This window comes from Crocuta crocuta, unplaced genomic scaffold (genome assembly GCF_008692635.1).
Source record: "Crocuta crocuta isolate KB4526 unplaced genomic scaffold, BGI_CrCroc_1.0 scaffold551, whole genome shotgun sequence".
NCBI lineage: Eukaryota > Metazoa > Chordata > Mammalia > Carnivora > Hyaenidae > Crocuta > Crocuta crocuta.
Window position 1 is genome coordinate 1,650,320 of NW_027530969.1, and position 15,805 is coordinate 1,666,124.

General features: G+C 36.2%; 1 protein-coding gene across 2 annotated transcripts in view; it reads right to left on the reverse strand.

Moving 5' to 3' along the window:
* KIF13B (kinesin family member 13B) overlaps positions 1-15,805 on the reverse strand; it is a 210,292-nt gene that overhangs the window by 23,012 nt on the left and 171,475 nt on the right. For both annotated transcript variants that reach the window (XM_077769703.1, XM_077769702.1), the window contains exons 36-37: positions 14,623-14,734; positions 8,228-8,361 (exon numbers count right to left, since the gene is read on the reverse strand). In XM_077769703.1, the coding sequence (XP_077625829.1) occupies positions 8,228-8,361; positions 14,623-14,734 (246 nt within the window). The remainder of the gene's footprint in view (positions 1-8,227; positions 8,362-14,622; positions 14,735-15,805) is intronic.

Consider the following 15,805-nt stretch of genomic DNA (forward strand, 5'->3'; position numbering starts at 1 on the left):
AAAAATTTAAAAAAATTAAAAAAAAAGTTTCCCATTCCTTGGTCTAGAGAATCATACAAAAGTGTACAATGACAATGTCTGAAAAATGAGTGGCAGACTGAGGTCTCTTCAATCAACTTCTGTACTCACTCAAAAACTCTTATTTTCACTATTTTTCAGATCAGCTACTATACCTGATTATGAAGACAACACTGTCAACTCAGTATCTGCCAATATAGTAGCCTTACATTTTTGGGGCAAAGATAGGCAGCAAAACGTTATGAAAAATTTGGAAAACTAACAGTAGTAAAAGTGACTAAGAATTCATCCATAAAGCAACTGAATGGAAATCATTTGCCTTAAATTTTTTAAAAAGTGGGGAAGACGCTGGGTGGCTCAGTCAGTTAAGCATCCAACTTCAGCTCAGGTCATGATCTCATAGTTTGTGAGTTCAAGCCCCACATCAGATTCCACACTGGCGGTGCAGATCCTGCTTGGGATTCTCTCTCCCTCTCTCTCTGGCCCTCCCCAGCTTGCTCTCTCTCTCAAAATAAATAAATAAACTTTAAAAAAGAAGAAGAAGAAGAAAAGAAAAGTCTGTACTCCAAAGGCAAACTTGCCTTTACGAACTCAAGAACAATTGAATGTACATAACATATCCAAATGTATTTATTATGTGTGGCACTTACTAAATTACAGGGGGGAAATGCACATATGCATTTTTTTTTTTACATTTTTTTAAAGTTTATTTATTTTGAAAGAGAAAGAAAGCATGCATGTAAACAGGGCAGTGGCAGAAAGCAAGGGAGAGAGAGAATCCCAAGCAGGCTCCATGCAGAGCTGGACTCTGGGCACGATCTCTTGAACCATGAGATCATAACCTGAGCTGAAATTAAGAGTCAGATGCTTAAACTACTGAGCCACCCAGTCACACCTACATTATTTTTTAAATAATATGAACAATTAAGGACCACTAAAGGCTGGAAAACAAGATACAAAGCCTTTTTTCTTATTTTAGTTAGTTATGGTGATGACACATGGAGCAGCATTTGTTAAGGTTTATTTCATCAAGGGAGTCCAAGTACGAGTAATCCTAAAACAGCATCTTTATGCACAAGGGAAGAACTAGTAGTTGGTCTGTTTTTTCCCATTTTATTTATTTGTATTTTTAGGCTTCTTTATTTATTTTGAGAGAAAGAGAGAGAGATAGAAAGAGCACAAACTGGGGAGGGGCAGAGAGAAGGAGAGACAGAATACCAAGCAGGCTCCGCACTGTCAGCACAGAGCCCGATGCAAGACTCAAACTCAAGAACGTGACCTGAGCTGAGATCAAGAGCCAAACACTTAACCCACTGCACCACCCACGCACCCCCTCTTTGTCCCCATTTTATATGTGGAAGTATTGCTGACACAAAGGATGGAATAACTAACTATATAAGCATCTTTCCAATTAGTATCAGAGATGTGCAGTGCTGCTCTCTCACCTCAAGGCTTTGTCCATCCTCCATGCTGTAAACAGTGTTGAAAGAGAAAAAATATCTCTGTGGTTGACAAGAGAGCCCCAAACAAAGTGCAGGACACAGAAAAGGGACTGACTGTAAAGCACATATAGCCCCAAAATGGGACTATGCTTTTGATGTTGGAAATGATATCTGAATATTAACTCTTTAAGTATCCAAATGAACCAAAGACATCATCTGGAGTCCCAAAGTCTGAAGCACATAAATAGCTTCATCTGAAAACAAACTTCTTGATACATGAAAAAAGCTAGTATGCCAAATTAATTCAATCTAACTAATTAGAGAGCAGGAAGTTCTTTCAATTATTTTATGTGCTGTCTGAGAAACACACTTGAATACGAGTACAGCTTTCATTAATTGCAGTTCATTATTTTCCAGATTCGTTACTAAACTTGCATCAGAAGGTCAAAGACAGCGATTTTGTCAGCTGCCACCTCTTTCAGTGCAAAATCTTTACATTTCTGGAACTCAGAAATTGATTACAAACAAAAACAAATCTCCATAAAAATGAGAAACATAAGTCTTTATGAACATGTTCAAACCAAAACATTTTGTAAAATGTATGAATCTGTTTTTATTTTATTTATTTTTTTAATGTTTTTAATTTATTTCTGAGAGAGAGAGAGCATGAGCAGGGGAGGGTCAGAGAGAGAGGGAGACACAGAGTCTGAAGCGGGCTCCAGGCTCTGAGCTAGCTGTCAGCACAGAGCCCAACGTGGGGCTCAAACTCACCAACCGTGAGATCATGACCTGGGCCGAGGTTGGACACTTTACCGACTAAGACACCTAGGTGCCCCAGAATCTTTGTTTTTAAATCTTCGGAGTAAACTGTTATTTCTACCCTACAAGAAAAGGTCCATGAATCTGTTCAAATCCTGAAATATAATGCCAAAAAATAATAGCATCTTGATCTGAAAACCTGCTGACTCCAAAGAACAAGTTAATAAACATTAATCTTTTCGTTAGAGTTTCACCATGGTTGTATGTTTGTATCTTTTCATGAGGGAGAGTACTGAACACTCTTGTTTGAAAATGTCAAGGACACTCTGATTAAAAGTACTTTTCTGAGAATAATCCTGCCTTCATTACACAACTTCTGCCTCTCTTCCACCAAATAGTGAAATTATAGGAATGACTGGTAGAAACAGGGCCCATCCCATTCCTCAGTTATTACCTGGACTATTTTTATATTCTCAAATCTTATTTTAAAAAAAAAACCAGAAGTGACAGAAATTCCACGGTGCTTTTTTGAAGAGAGCACCCTGCTATCTCTAAATCATTCTACTTATTCACAGCTGTTACCATTCTCTTTGTTAATTTCATCTCTGTCATTCTGCGCCTTCCACCCCCTGCTGTAGCAGAGCCATCCTACACAGCTCTCTCCGCCTCAGTGCTGCCGTCCCTTGACTGCTTATACAGTCAGCTCTCTTAGTCATTGTTTGGTCAAGCTATAAATAACTCCTTTAATCCTCCCTCATAAATCATTTCTGACGTTATACCCTGAAATAATTCCAATTGGTCCATGGATTTCCTATAGTGACATATCCAGAACCAAGTGCAGTAATCTAAGCATGGTCTAATAATGCCAAGGGTGGCATTCAGGTGAGTTCATGTGAGTTTCTTCATTATTGTGCTATTTCAGGGAAGGACTTTAAGTCTTCAAACTAAACTGGGACAGAAATATAAAAAAGGAAGAAGTTTTAATATCTTTCATCATAGTTCAGTGGGAAACAGCCTTAAAAATGAAAAAAGAGAAAGTTAGGGGTGAAGTAGAAATAAAAGATTGTCCTATCACACACGGTCTATTTGGTTACCACATATTGTTTCTGTTGATACTCAAACCATGTGGGGTTTTTTGTGCTGTTTCACTTTATATATCTTCAGCAAGGTTACTATCTATTATTGCTACATCTTATGCAGTATTAATAATTTATCCTTTCCCATACTGTAGAATTGATCCAGATTTCTTTTAGGCATATGCACTGATTTCTATTTTTCTGGGTTCTGTCGTTGATGTTATTCTATAACACACCAAGTTTTTTAGTCTCAGATATTGATTATTTAATGACTATTTATATAGACCATTGAAATGAGTGCACTAACAAAGCACTAGCAGCAAATAAAACACAGAATCAAAAAGGAGAGCAAAGCTCATGGCATTTATGTATTTCTTATGCTACTGGTAAGTGATAACACTAGATTCTTCACACAGAGCTATGGCAAAGCCAGGCAGTGAACAGAGTCGTCTAGGAATGTTCGCCAGCATGAATGTGTTTTAGGCTTGTTACAAGGCTAGTGATATAGCAAAAGACCATGGACATGGTGTCCCTTTATTCCCATAATGTATCTAACAAAGTCTCCCATGATCTCTTTGGTAGAGAGAGGAAGAAATGTGGACTGGAGATGGTAGTTACTGAACATAGAAAGCTGAAATATGCTGATCTGTCACACTGTGACTTGAGGAGTGATCTTTAGTTATCTATGATAGGGTTCTCTCTTAGGTCCTCTAATGTTCGATTATTTTATTTATGATTCAAATGAAGACAGACTCTGCCCTTGAAAAATTTGCAGAGATACCTAGATCAAATGTATTTTCTAAATAATTACTCAAGAAATACCTTGATATTCTAGGAGCATTAAAACAAATTAAGATGAAAAATTTTAGAAATGAATCTAAAGTTCCTTAAGTATTTTTACACATCAACTAGATAATAGTGATAAAAGAAAAGAACTGCACTGACAAGAGTGTAAACAAACAAACAAATAAATGTTCACTGACCCGAAGCACAACGAGTTAATACTGGCTTTTAAAAAAAAAGTACAATCATATGTTGCTTTGGTAGAAGTACATTATTTAGAAGAGGAAGATGATGATTGCATTATTTTCAAGGGTGGGCTTGAAAATACTTCCGGGCTCCCTACTTGAAGCAAGACTCTGACAAGGCAACAGGAAGAATGATGGAGCATTTGCTCTCTGAGATCATAGATTAACCTATAGCGGTTAATTAAGTCTGGAGAGAACCTCCTCCTCCCCTCCTTTTAACTAGTAGGTAACACCAGAGGAAACCCTGAGACAAAGCTGGTCAGAAATAAGTGGACTTGTTTTCTCGAAGACTAAGAGCTTCCACAAGGAGAGGCAGGACAGGTCATCAACAACAGTAAGACCCTCACCTTTAGGTATCAAAGCTGATTTCCAAGTGACTGGGATGCCATTATAGTAAAGACTACTATTTAAAAAAAATTGGGGAGCACTTAAGAAGTCTAACCAATACAGCTTTGTTCTTATTGCTGTTACTTTGAAATTCCATTCGCATTACAGGGCTCCATTTCCAAGGATGAAACACCATTTAGGTAGCAACAACTTAAAGCATATTTAAGTAAGAGAAAACTCCATATTGGCAATGTCATTTAAAATTATGCTTTACTTCCCTGAGAGCATTATCAGAAACAGTCAATAAAAATGACGTGAGCACAAGCATCTTTCATCAACTAAGTCCTGATGATAAGCTTAAGTTTACCCCTCCTTAGGAATAGTTCTTTAGTGGAACTTGCATCAATCTAGGAAAGAAAGTTCATAATCATGTCTTGATATTGCAAATCCCCACTCACATGTGATTCTCTCACCTCTAAACTGCAAACATAGTACTTTATACTACTGGATGACACTTAACACATACAAACTAATATTATAATCTGCATATGTGTCAATGGTCAACCAATTCTAGATAAGAGCTAATCAATAAACATATAAACATAACAATAACATTCAATGAAAAGACTAAATATGGTAATAGTATACTGATGTGGTAGAAGCTGTTGCTTTAGTTTAGCTGGTCAAAGCCTCTCTAAGTGCAAGCATACTTCCTTACACTGGCTTATTTTGACCACTCTAAATGGTAGATCGCTCTACTAGAGACCTAGTAGCCATGTAAAGACTTTGGGAAAGAGTATTCCTAGTATAAGGAAAGGCAAATGCAAAAAATTCTTGAGACGAAAATGAACTTCATGTGTTCATGACATTAAGAGGCAAGGGAGGAAGGGAGGGAAGAAGGAAGGAAGCAGGGAAGGAAGGAGAAAAGGCCAACATGACTTAGTATGGTGAACAAAGAAGAAATAAAAGACATAAAGATTAAAAGTCAGGGGAACAGATCATAAAGGATGCTGTAAGGCACAGTAAGAAATTTAGATTTTATTCAGTTTTAGTGAGAAGCAGTAGAAAATTTCAAGCCATGAATTAAAGTAAGACTTTGGAAGGTCACTTTGGCTACTTCACGAATAGACTTCATGAGGCAAAAAGTGTCAGACAGACCTGTATGTAGGCTGTTGGAATAATGTAGGCAAGAGACGACGGTGGCATGAATGACTGATGAAAAATGGAGATCGTCAAAAGTCATTTGGATTGGAAGCAGTACCTATTTTACTGATGGACTCTTTGCGATAGGAGCAACTAGGTGGATGTTTGCGCAGCATTCTGAGAAGCACATGTATTTTTAAGTAGTCTGTGTGTTGGGAGTAAACAGACTTGTGTGCTGAAACCAATGGTAATGTTCTGGACTTGTAAAAGGTGAATGCCTAATTGATTTATGAGTGGAAAAGCTTAATGGGCAGTTGGCTCCATGAAGCCAAAGATCAGGGGCAAAGTCTGGGCTGGTGAGAGAAATTTGAACACTGAAAATGCATAAATAGTTATAGTCATGGAAGTAAATGAGATGACCCATGGAAAGAAGACCCAGAATGGAGCTCTGGGGCACCTGAATATTTGCAGCTTGATGGAATAGATGGTCCCCAAAAAGGCAATTGAGAAAGACTGAGCAGTCAGCGGAAGAGATGCCAGGCAAACATCACAGCACTGGAGCCTCGAGATGCAAGTGTTTCAGGTATGATGTCAAGTCAGATGAGGACTGGAATGGTGCAGGCAAGATGCAGCTCCCCGTGACCTTCAGGAAAGGTCTTTCAGTAGGCTCAAGCTTTCACAAACTGGGCCATTTAGCTCCACCACTGGGCATTTTCATTAAGGCCAGTTTTGTATTTATATTATCATTCATTTATGAAATGTTAACTATTTGGGGCCACTCTCTCCAATACCATTGCTCATATATGCTCAAAAAGGTAAACTAAATGGACAAATAGTGCACAAGGTATCTTTGAAATCTCTCAAGATCACCTTTCTTAAACAGGACATTACAAAATGCAGTTACCTGCCAATCACTACATTTCTTTCTAACACATTATTGTTCCTCTCATATCCAGAAGAACCAATCATTTACCGGCAAAACAGTAAAAATAATTTATTATAGCAGGTGATTTGACTTGCAACATCAAAAACTCAAAGCAGCACTGCAAAACTAACTATAACTGTAGTCTGATTCAATAACTTCTAATGACATGCCAATTTCCTTTAACTTCAATAACTGTTTTCATTAAATAACAATTGGAAAATGGTGGTTATCAAACCTTGTATTTTGATAAAAATCACCTGGGTGCTTGTAAATACAGATTATAAAGGCACCCCCAAATAGGCATGGGTACGAGGTCATGCTGGTATTGATTTTTTTAAAGTTACATTCTTAAAAAATGGAAATTCTGACACAAGAGAGTCCATGCATGGTAGATTACAGAACAATGACATAATAACAGAATAATGTATGCAAATCTTGGAAAAATAATTTCTGGCTAAACCCAACCAAGAATTAGACTTGCTATTTCTTTTACTTCATAGAGTCCTTTGGTAACTGTCAAGCACTCCTTATGTGCTTACACTTAGTTTAAACATCCAAAATCATGATTTTTTTCATCCAATATGTATACGTGTCTGCTTAAGTACATGTTTATATAATGCAAGGTTGAAAAACATTATATATCTATATTGCAGCCTTACAAAACTAATACCAGCCCCCTTGAATATGCATTCGTAAACTCAGAAAATTATTTTAAGTAGTTAAAGTCTCGAACAAGGACTCACCTGCATTTCTGCAACTTGAATGTTTTAAGTGAATGTGGATAAGCTGATGTCAAAAGACCTATTTCAACAACTGAACTTGCACTGTATGTGTTTTTGAAGGAGTATAAATAAATCCTCATTTATCATTTTCTGCTGAATTCACACCTACATAAGGCTGGAAATTACATTTCCCACAGGCTTCCCATTCACCATCGCATGAGAGCAGTTTCCTGATTATGTGGAAAACCCTCTAAGATTTTCTCTAAAACTTATTTGAAGGCTTGGTGGAGAGTTTTAAGAAAAAGGGGAAATAAGACAAGTGATCACTTGTAATATTTTAAATGAAGGAATAGGTAAACCACAGCAGAGGGAAAAGAGGTGGAGAGGGAAGGGCAGTGATGATATAAAATTGTTTGAAATAAGAAATGAAATCAAGAATTAAAAATAGAATTACATTTTCTGTTTGGCAATACACAAACAACACTAAGTGCACTTCATAAATTTTACTATTGTTGCTCTAAGTAATATTACCATAAATCACATTAGCAGTGTACTCGGCATTTTTTAAAAGCAGAAAGGATTGAGACTGTCAGTAAGTTTCAACAGCTCTGTTACCTCTGAAGAGAGTGGAGCAGAAATGATCACAAGCCTTTACTAGGCCTGAAAAGGCTGGTTCTAAGGCCCCTCACCACTGCTATCCCTCCCTTCCAGCATCAGTGGGACAACACAGAGCATCATTCCACCAGGAATTAGGAAATGTTCACCGTTGCCTTCCTGATGCTTTTACCTGATGTGCAAGGGGAGACAGCTGTTTGCCCCTTTTCTCATCGCGGACAGGGAAGAGAGACTTCAAGAGCTTTGGCATCTGTGGCACAAAGGATTTTACTGGATTCAAGTAGGAGGCCGCTAGGCTACTAAATCCTGTGAACAGTATTGAAAGGAAAAGAGACAAAATGTAAACAACTATGTAGACATTTTCTTGCCTGCAAGTTTGCCACATTTCATTTGTAGCAAATCTAACAATACAAATTCTTAAAAAATATCCTTAAAAAATATTAGAAAAATATAGTATTATTATGGCTATCCTCAAATAAAATGTTATTTCCTTCCAATTAAATAACAGCAATTAGGGTACTCCTAAAACGGTCTAATATCCAGTGTTCCTGTTTCTATCTGAAGGGTAATCCAACCCCAGTCCAGTCACTAACTGGTTCAAGTACTACATTCTGCCCTAGAATAAGATGGGGTTTTTCATTTTTATATCACATAGCTGAAGATACACATGTATAGTTCTCTATCTAGACCTTAAACTCTTTGAAGTCAGGGACTGTCTTCTCCAACTTTGGTTCTTCATACCAACTTAGTGAATAAAGACAATGAAATGGAACTTTTGGTTAGAAGGTGGTTGAGTTGTTTTCACAAAAGAGGGATCAATGCCCTGACCAACCACATTCTTACCTGCTTTAAATTACCAAAGGCCAAAATCAGACAATGCCTATGATTAAAAGAATTCCTCTCCCCTTAGTGAATAAAACTAAAGTTTTATGAAAACGTAACCAAAATCATAAACTGTAAAACACTGTATCCACATAACACTTTAAAAACAACAAGCAAGGGGCTCCTGGGTGGCTCAGTCGGTTAAGCGGCCGACTTCGGCTCAGGTCATGATCTCACAGTTCGTGGGTTCGAGCCCCGGGTCGGGCTCTACGCTAACAGCTAGCTCAGAGCCTGGAGTCTGCTTCAGATTCTGTGTCTCCCTCTCTCTCTGACCCTTTCCTGTTCACGCTGTCTGTCTGTCTCTCTCTCTCAGAAATTAAAAAAAAAAAAAAAAAAAATTTAAAAACAAAAAGCAAGTCAATCTGAGGAACTGTGTGTGATACTGTCTGAATGGAAGCACAGAACCACCAGCACACCTCGACACTGGCCACTGAAATGACTCCAAGTTCATTGGTAGTTGGACCCATAAAATTCCAGGACTTGTACATTTTACATAAAGTAGTACAATATTAACTCTAAGTAGACTGTGAAAGGTTAAGGATATTTTATAATCATGAGAACAGTCACTTAAAAAATAAAGCAAAGAGATAGCTATAAATTCCAAGAGATATATTAAAACGGAGTTCAAAAAAAAGTCAAATAATTTATAAGAAGGCAAAAATAGGAAAGAGAAAAACAAAACAAAGGAAATAAATGGAAAATAAGTTTGAGATGAATAAAGAACCAGAAGCACATAATCATCTAAATGCTGAGACCAAAAAATAGGGACAATCTAGACTTCTACTACAGTTAAATTAACATCCTACCCTGAGGAAGACCCTTAATTAAATGAAGATCTGGCTAAAAATCTTTCAAAGGCTGCATATATCACAAAGACAATCAGACACAATGTATCTCTTGAGGTAAGTACACAAAACTACCCTTCCATTTATCCTACCTCCCACCCCTTCCTCAAAATGGCCCAAATCTGTTCAAGACTGTAGAGTTAACTACCAATTCACAGAAATACAGCTGACAGAGAACCCTGTTTAAACAACCTCATGGGGATGCAACAATAAAAATAAGAACATAGTCTACTGTACAAAAGACATGGTCTCTTCAGAAACTACAATGGATGGAAGAAAAAGAGAAGAACATATAGATTAAACTTTAACTGAAGATACATATCAACTCATCACAATAAATGAGCCTTACCTGGATTTTCATTCAAAATAACTAAAAGGTATTTTTGATCCAATTGGAGAAATCTAAACACGGACTAGCTGTTTGATGACATCTAGGACTTGTTTTTAATTTTTCTTAGGAGTGAAATGTTATCAGGTCTACAGAAATGTTACTGCTTTAGAGACACATGTACAAATATTTACAGATGAAATGATATCTGGGATTTGCTTCAAACTATCCACAAGAGAGCTTGGAGATGTAGCAGGAGTAGAGATACATCAGATCAGTGATGAACTGATCATTCTGAAGTTGGGAGGGCTACCTGAGAGCATATGGTATTATTCTTTCTACTCTTGTATGTTTGATATTTTCCACAGTAAAAGAATTCTTGAAGGTGAGAGCAAAATAAAAACGTTTAAAGGGCTTGTCATTAACAGATGACCACTAAATGCACTGATGATAGATATAATTCACAAAAAAGAAACTAAACTCAGAAGACAGAGTGAGATGCAAGAAGCAATGATGAGCAAAGCAAAGTGGTAAATATTATAAATCAAGTAATCATGGATTACAAGCTTTAAAACACCAACGACAGCAACAAATTTGCAGAACTTTAAAATAAGGTAATTTCACTCCTATGTATTAATTCAAGAGAAGTGTTCACAAAAACACTTACACAAGAACAAACTTTATTCACAGTAGCCAAAAGCTGGAAAGGAGCTGCATGTCCATAAACAGAACTAATAAAAAATTGTGATAAGTTCAACTGTGACAGTGAAATATTTCTCAACAACAAAAAATAAATGACTGAGGATGCAACAGTATGGATGACGTGAACAGAAATGTTGAATAAAAGAAACCAAACACAAAAAGACCATACACTGTATGATTCCATTTTTATGAAATTATAGAACAGGCAAAACTAATCTGAAATAATAGAAATCAGGACACTGGATTATTGTGGAAAGTAGCTGGAGTCATATTGATCTTGTACAACTTGACTGGTGTATAAGTTACACAGGTAAAGCATTTGTCAAAACTCATTAAATATGACTCACAGTCAAGAGAAAAGCAGTCAATATAAATAGACATGAGATGGCCCAGATGCTGGATTTAGCAGATAAATACTTTAAAGTAGTTTTTAGACACAGGCCCAAGGAAGTAAAGAAGAATCTGATCTTAACAAATGTATAAGCAGAGAAATTAAAACTTTAAATAAAGAAACAAGTAGAAATTCTAGAACTAAAAAGAATAATAACTGAAATAAAATATGCTCTGGATGTACTTGACAGAAGGTTGGAAATGGAAGGAGAAATTATGCAACCAGAAGAAATAAAAGGATGAAAAATAAAAATTAAAAAATAAATTGAGTTTCTGTGACCTATAGGGTAATATTAAACAATCTAACATGTGTAATTTGAATGTCAGAGTAGACAGAAATCGTTGGGGAGGGAGGTAATATAATGAAATAACAGCTGAACATTTCCCAAATTTGTTGAAAACCTCAACTTACAGATCCAAGAATATCAATGAAACACAAGGAAGAAAAGTACTAACAAAACCATAGCTAAGTATAGCATAGTCCAAGTGCTAAAAACAAGAATAGAGAAAACTATGAAAGCAAACAAAGACATATTACATGTAGGGAAAAAAGACACAAATGATGGCTGATTCTCAGCAGATAAGGAATCTAAAAGATACCGTAAGATGTTTTAAGTGCTGAAGAAGCTATCCACCCAGAATTCTCTAGCTAGTGAAAAAATTCTTCAAATAAAGCCGAATGAAGATAATCTCAAAAAGGAGAGAGCGCATTCTTGTCTCCCCAAGAGAACTACAATAAGAAATACTACAGGATATTCTTTGGGCTAAAGGGAAATGATATTGGATAAATATAAGACTTCATGAAGGACTGGATAGTGCCAGAAATAATAAATATGAAGAAAAATATAAAAGATTTTCTATGGTTTTTTAATCTCCTTAAAGACAGTGGCTGTTTTAAAGCAAAAAGAATAATATCATAAATTGGGTTCATATCATCTATAAAAGATATAACAACAATTACACAAAAAAAGGGGTCCAGGAACAGGTAAATGGAATTATACTCTTACCAGGTTCTTATATTTGTGCAGTGGGAAGTGATGTATTATTAATTCTAAGTAGACTAAGTTAAGAATCTATACTAGAATCCTCGAGCAAAGACTTTAATAAGTAAACAAATGCAGAAATACCAAAAAGCCAGAAATGAAAATAAAATTAAATGCTAAAAAATATTTTTCCAATTATCCCAAAAGAAGGCAAAAAAGAAGTTACAGTGGGAAAAAAATATAAAAAAGGCCAAAGAGAAACCAACAGCAATGCAGCAGACATAAAAATAATAACACTAGGTGTGAAAGAACTAAATATGCCAAGTAAAAGGCAAAAATTGTCCAGCTAGATTAGAAAAGAAGTTAAAGCTAACTATATGCTGTCTACAAGAAAATCACTTTTCCTTTAAAGAACAAATATAGGTAAAATTTTCAAGACTGAGAAAAGGAGACACCAGTCAAGTAATAAGCAAAAGAAAGTTGATGGGCTACAATAATATCAAGTGAGACAGATTTCAAAGTAAGAGAATTCCAGAGATATAAAGGGACATTTCATAATGATAGAAATCACTTCATTGGGAAAAAATAACAATCCTAAATATGTATATACCTAACAACAGAGTTCCTACAGGAATGATGTAAAAACAGATAAAATAAATGGAAAAGTAGGTAATTTTTCATAATCATATTTGGAGATTTAATGCCTCCTCTCAGCAACTGATAGAACAAACAGAAAAAAATCAGAAGAACAGAATATTTGAAGAACAGATCTGAATAAGGTTATCAACCACATTGACCTAACTGATATATACAGAATGCTATGCTCCCAAACAGAACAGACCTTCTTTCCAAGCATACGTGGAATGTTTACCAAAGTAAAACATAGTCTCAAAAACGTCCCAATAGACTGAAATACTAAAGAGTCTCTTGGATCATAAGGAAATTAAATAAGCCATCAATTAATAAAAAGATTCTCCTCAGACATATGAAAATGAATTAACATGCTACCCAATAACCCATGAGTCAAAGAATAAATCAGAGGGAAATTAGAAAATATTCTGAATAGAATGAAAATGAAAGCACCATATTCCAAAATTTGTGAAATGCAAAAAGAAATCAATGAAACAATCAATCAAAAACAAATCAATGAAACAGAAAATAAACAATAAAGAAAGTAAGACCAACTCTGGTTCTGAGAGAAGACTGAGAAAAATAAGACATGTCTCAAACATATTCAAGAAAACCAGAAAGAAAACAAAAATTATCCAAAATACAAAGAAGGACAGGTGCCTGGGTGGCTCAGTTGGTTAAGCATCTGGCTCAGGTCATGATCTCACAGCTTATGAGACTGATCCCCACATCCTGCTCTGCACAGGCAATGCTGCTTGGGATTCTTTCTCTCTCCCTCCCTCCCTGCCTCCCTGCCTCCCTCCCTCTGTCTCTCTCTCTCTCTCTCTGTCCCTCTTCCGTTCTCTCTCTCTCTCAAAATAAATAAATAAACATAAAAATTTTTAAAAATAAATACAGAAAAAGAAGGAACATCACAATAGATCCTATAAATATTAAAAGGGCAATAAGGGAACAGCATAACATTTACCGAAATAAGAATAATAATTTAGATGACATGGAAAATTCCCTGAAAAACATAATTTATGAAAACTGACTGACAAGGAAATACAAAAGGTTAAATAATACTTTATTAAAGAAATTTTAGTCATAATTTAAAAGTTTCCCAAAGAAAAACTTCCAGGCTTAGATAGTGTCACTGGTGAATCCTGTCAAACATTTAAGGGAGAAATAATACCAAGCTTATATAAAATCTTTCAGAAAAAAATATGGTAAGGAACTATTTCCCAAGTCATTTTATGAGGCCAACATATTCAAAAACCTAACTAAGGCCTTATCATGAGGAAAGAGAAGTATTCATCACAGAACATATACACAAAAATCCTTTACAAAACGTTAGCAAGTAGAATCAAGCAGATATAAAGGGTAACAACACATTAAGTGGTATTTAGCACAGTAATACAAGATAAATTCAACATTCAAAAATCAATGTAATAACATGTTATAAACCAAAAATGGGGAAAAAAATCAGATGAGGATTCACTAGTAGGACAGTAATTACATGGTAGGAAATCTTGTTTTAAAGTTTGTTTATGTATATATGTATGTATTTTGAGAGAGAGAGAGAATGTGAGCAGGGGTGGGGCAGAGAGAGGGAAAGAGAGAATCCCAAACAGGCTCCATGTGGTCAGTGCAGAGCCTGATGTGGGGCTTGATCTCACAAACTGTGAGATTATGACCTGAACCAAAATCAAGAGTGTATGCTTAACCAACTGAGCCACTCAGGTGCCCCAGGAAATCCTGTTTTAAACTATTTCTGAAAGATGCTCAAATCCCATGACAGTGGTTGACAAATGAAAAGGTAACTTACCTGGGTCGGGAGAATGGTTATTTTGAGAACGGTCTGGGAGGGATGGGGCAACTGGAGCTATTCCTCTGGAAACTGCAGTTTGGGATACATCCTGTTGACTTTCCCACCGGCCCTGTTAAGAACAAAAACAGCAATTTTAAGCAGAAAAACCTGAAGATATTTAAGAAAAACCTGTTATCATTTCTAAAGCTTTATTCCTTTTACAAGACATGACAAGTTTATGTACCTTTCCTCTTGTACTTTTCATCTTTATAGTGTAAATTTCCCAAATACTAACAATACCTCACATTTGGATCTCCCCTTCAGTTCACAATGTACAGTCTCCTCAGTTCTGTCCTAACCTCTGTCTGTAGATCATGCTGCTTTCCATGAAATACAGTGTCTTCCATGAAGACACTCCTTTCGAAAATCTCCCTTACGTCTGCCTCGCAGGCTGTTTCTTTCTGCTTTTCTGCCTCAAGATCCTTTCACTTCAGATTCTCAGCTGAGACTGAGGAACAACTCTAATGTTGTGGGCTGTCTCTTCTCCCTTCTCCAAGGTGTATCTTTCCATCCATTCACATACCATTCGTGAAAGTAAAAATTCTAGAACAGTATATTACCAAGGCTCTTATTTTTAATGGGTATTAAAGACAAGGTTTAGTTACGTGCAAATCAAGTAATCATCAGTTCCCAATAATGGAAGTCTCTGGATTAGCAAGTTTTATTGTACCCTCAACTTATCTTATAAATCTCCATTAAAAAGATTTCATTGCATAATACAAGAACACCACCAGTTGGGTGATGGATTAATTTAGAACAGGTGGTGAGCCACAAAAATGGTGATATCATCAAAGCACTTTTAACTTCAGTCCCATCTGGTAAAGAAATAAACCCCAACCAAATGTTAGAAGTACAAAACCCAGGGGCGCCTGGGTGGCTCAGTCGGTTAAGCGTCCAACTATGGCTCAGGTCATAATCTCATCGTTTGTGAGTTTGAGCCCTAAATCAGGCTTTGTGCTGACAGCTCAGAGCCTGGAGCCTGCTTTGGATTCTGTCTCACTCTCTCTCTGTTCTTCCCTCACTCCCACTCTGTCTCTCTCTCAAAAATAAAGATTACAAAAAGAATTTTAAAAAGAAGTACAAAAGCCAGTAATGGAGATGAGATGCAAATCTTCTAAAAGCTTTAAGTTCCCTTTTGATC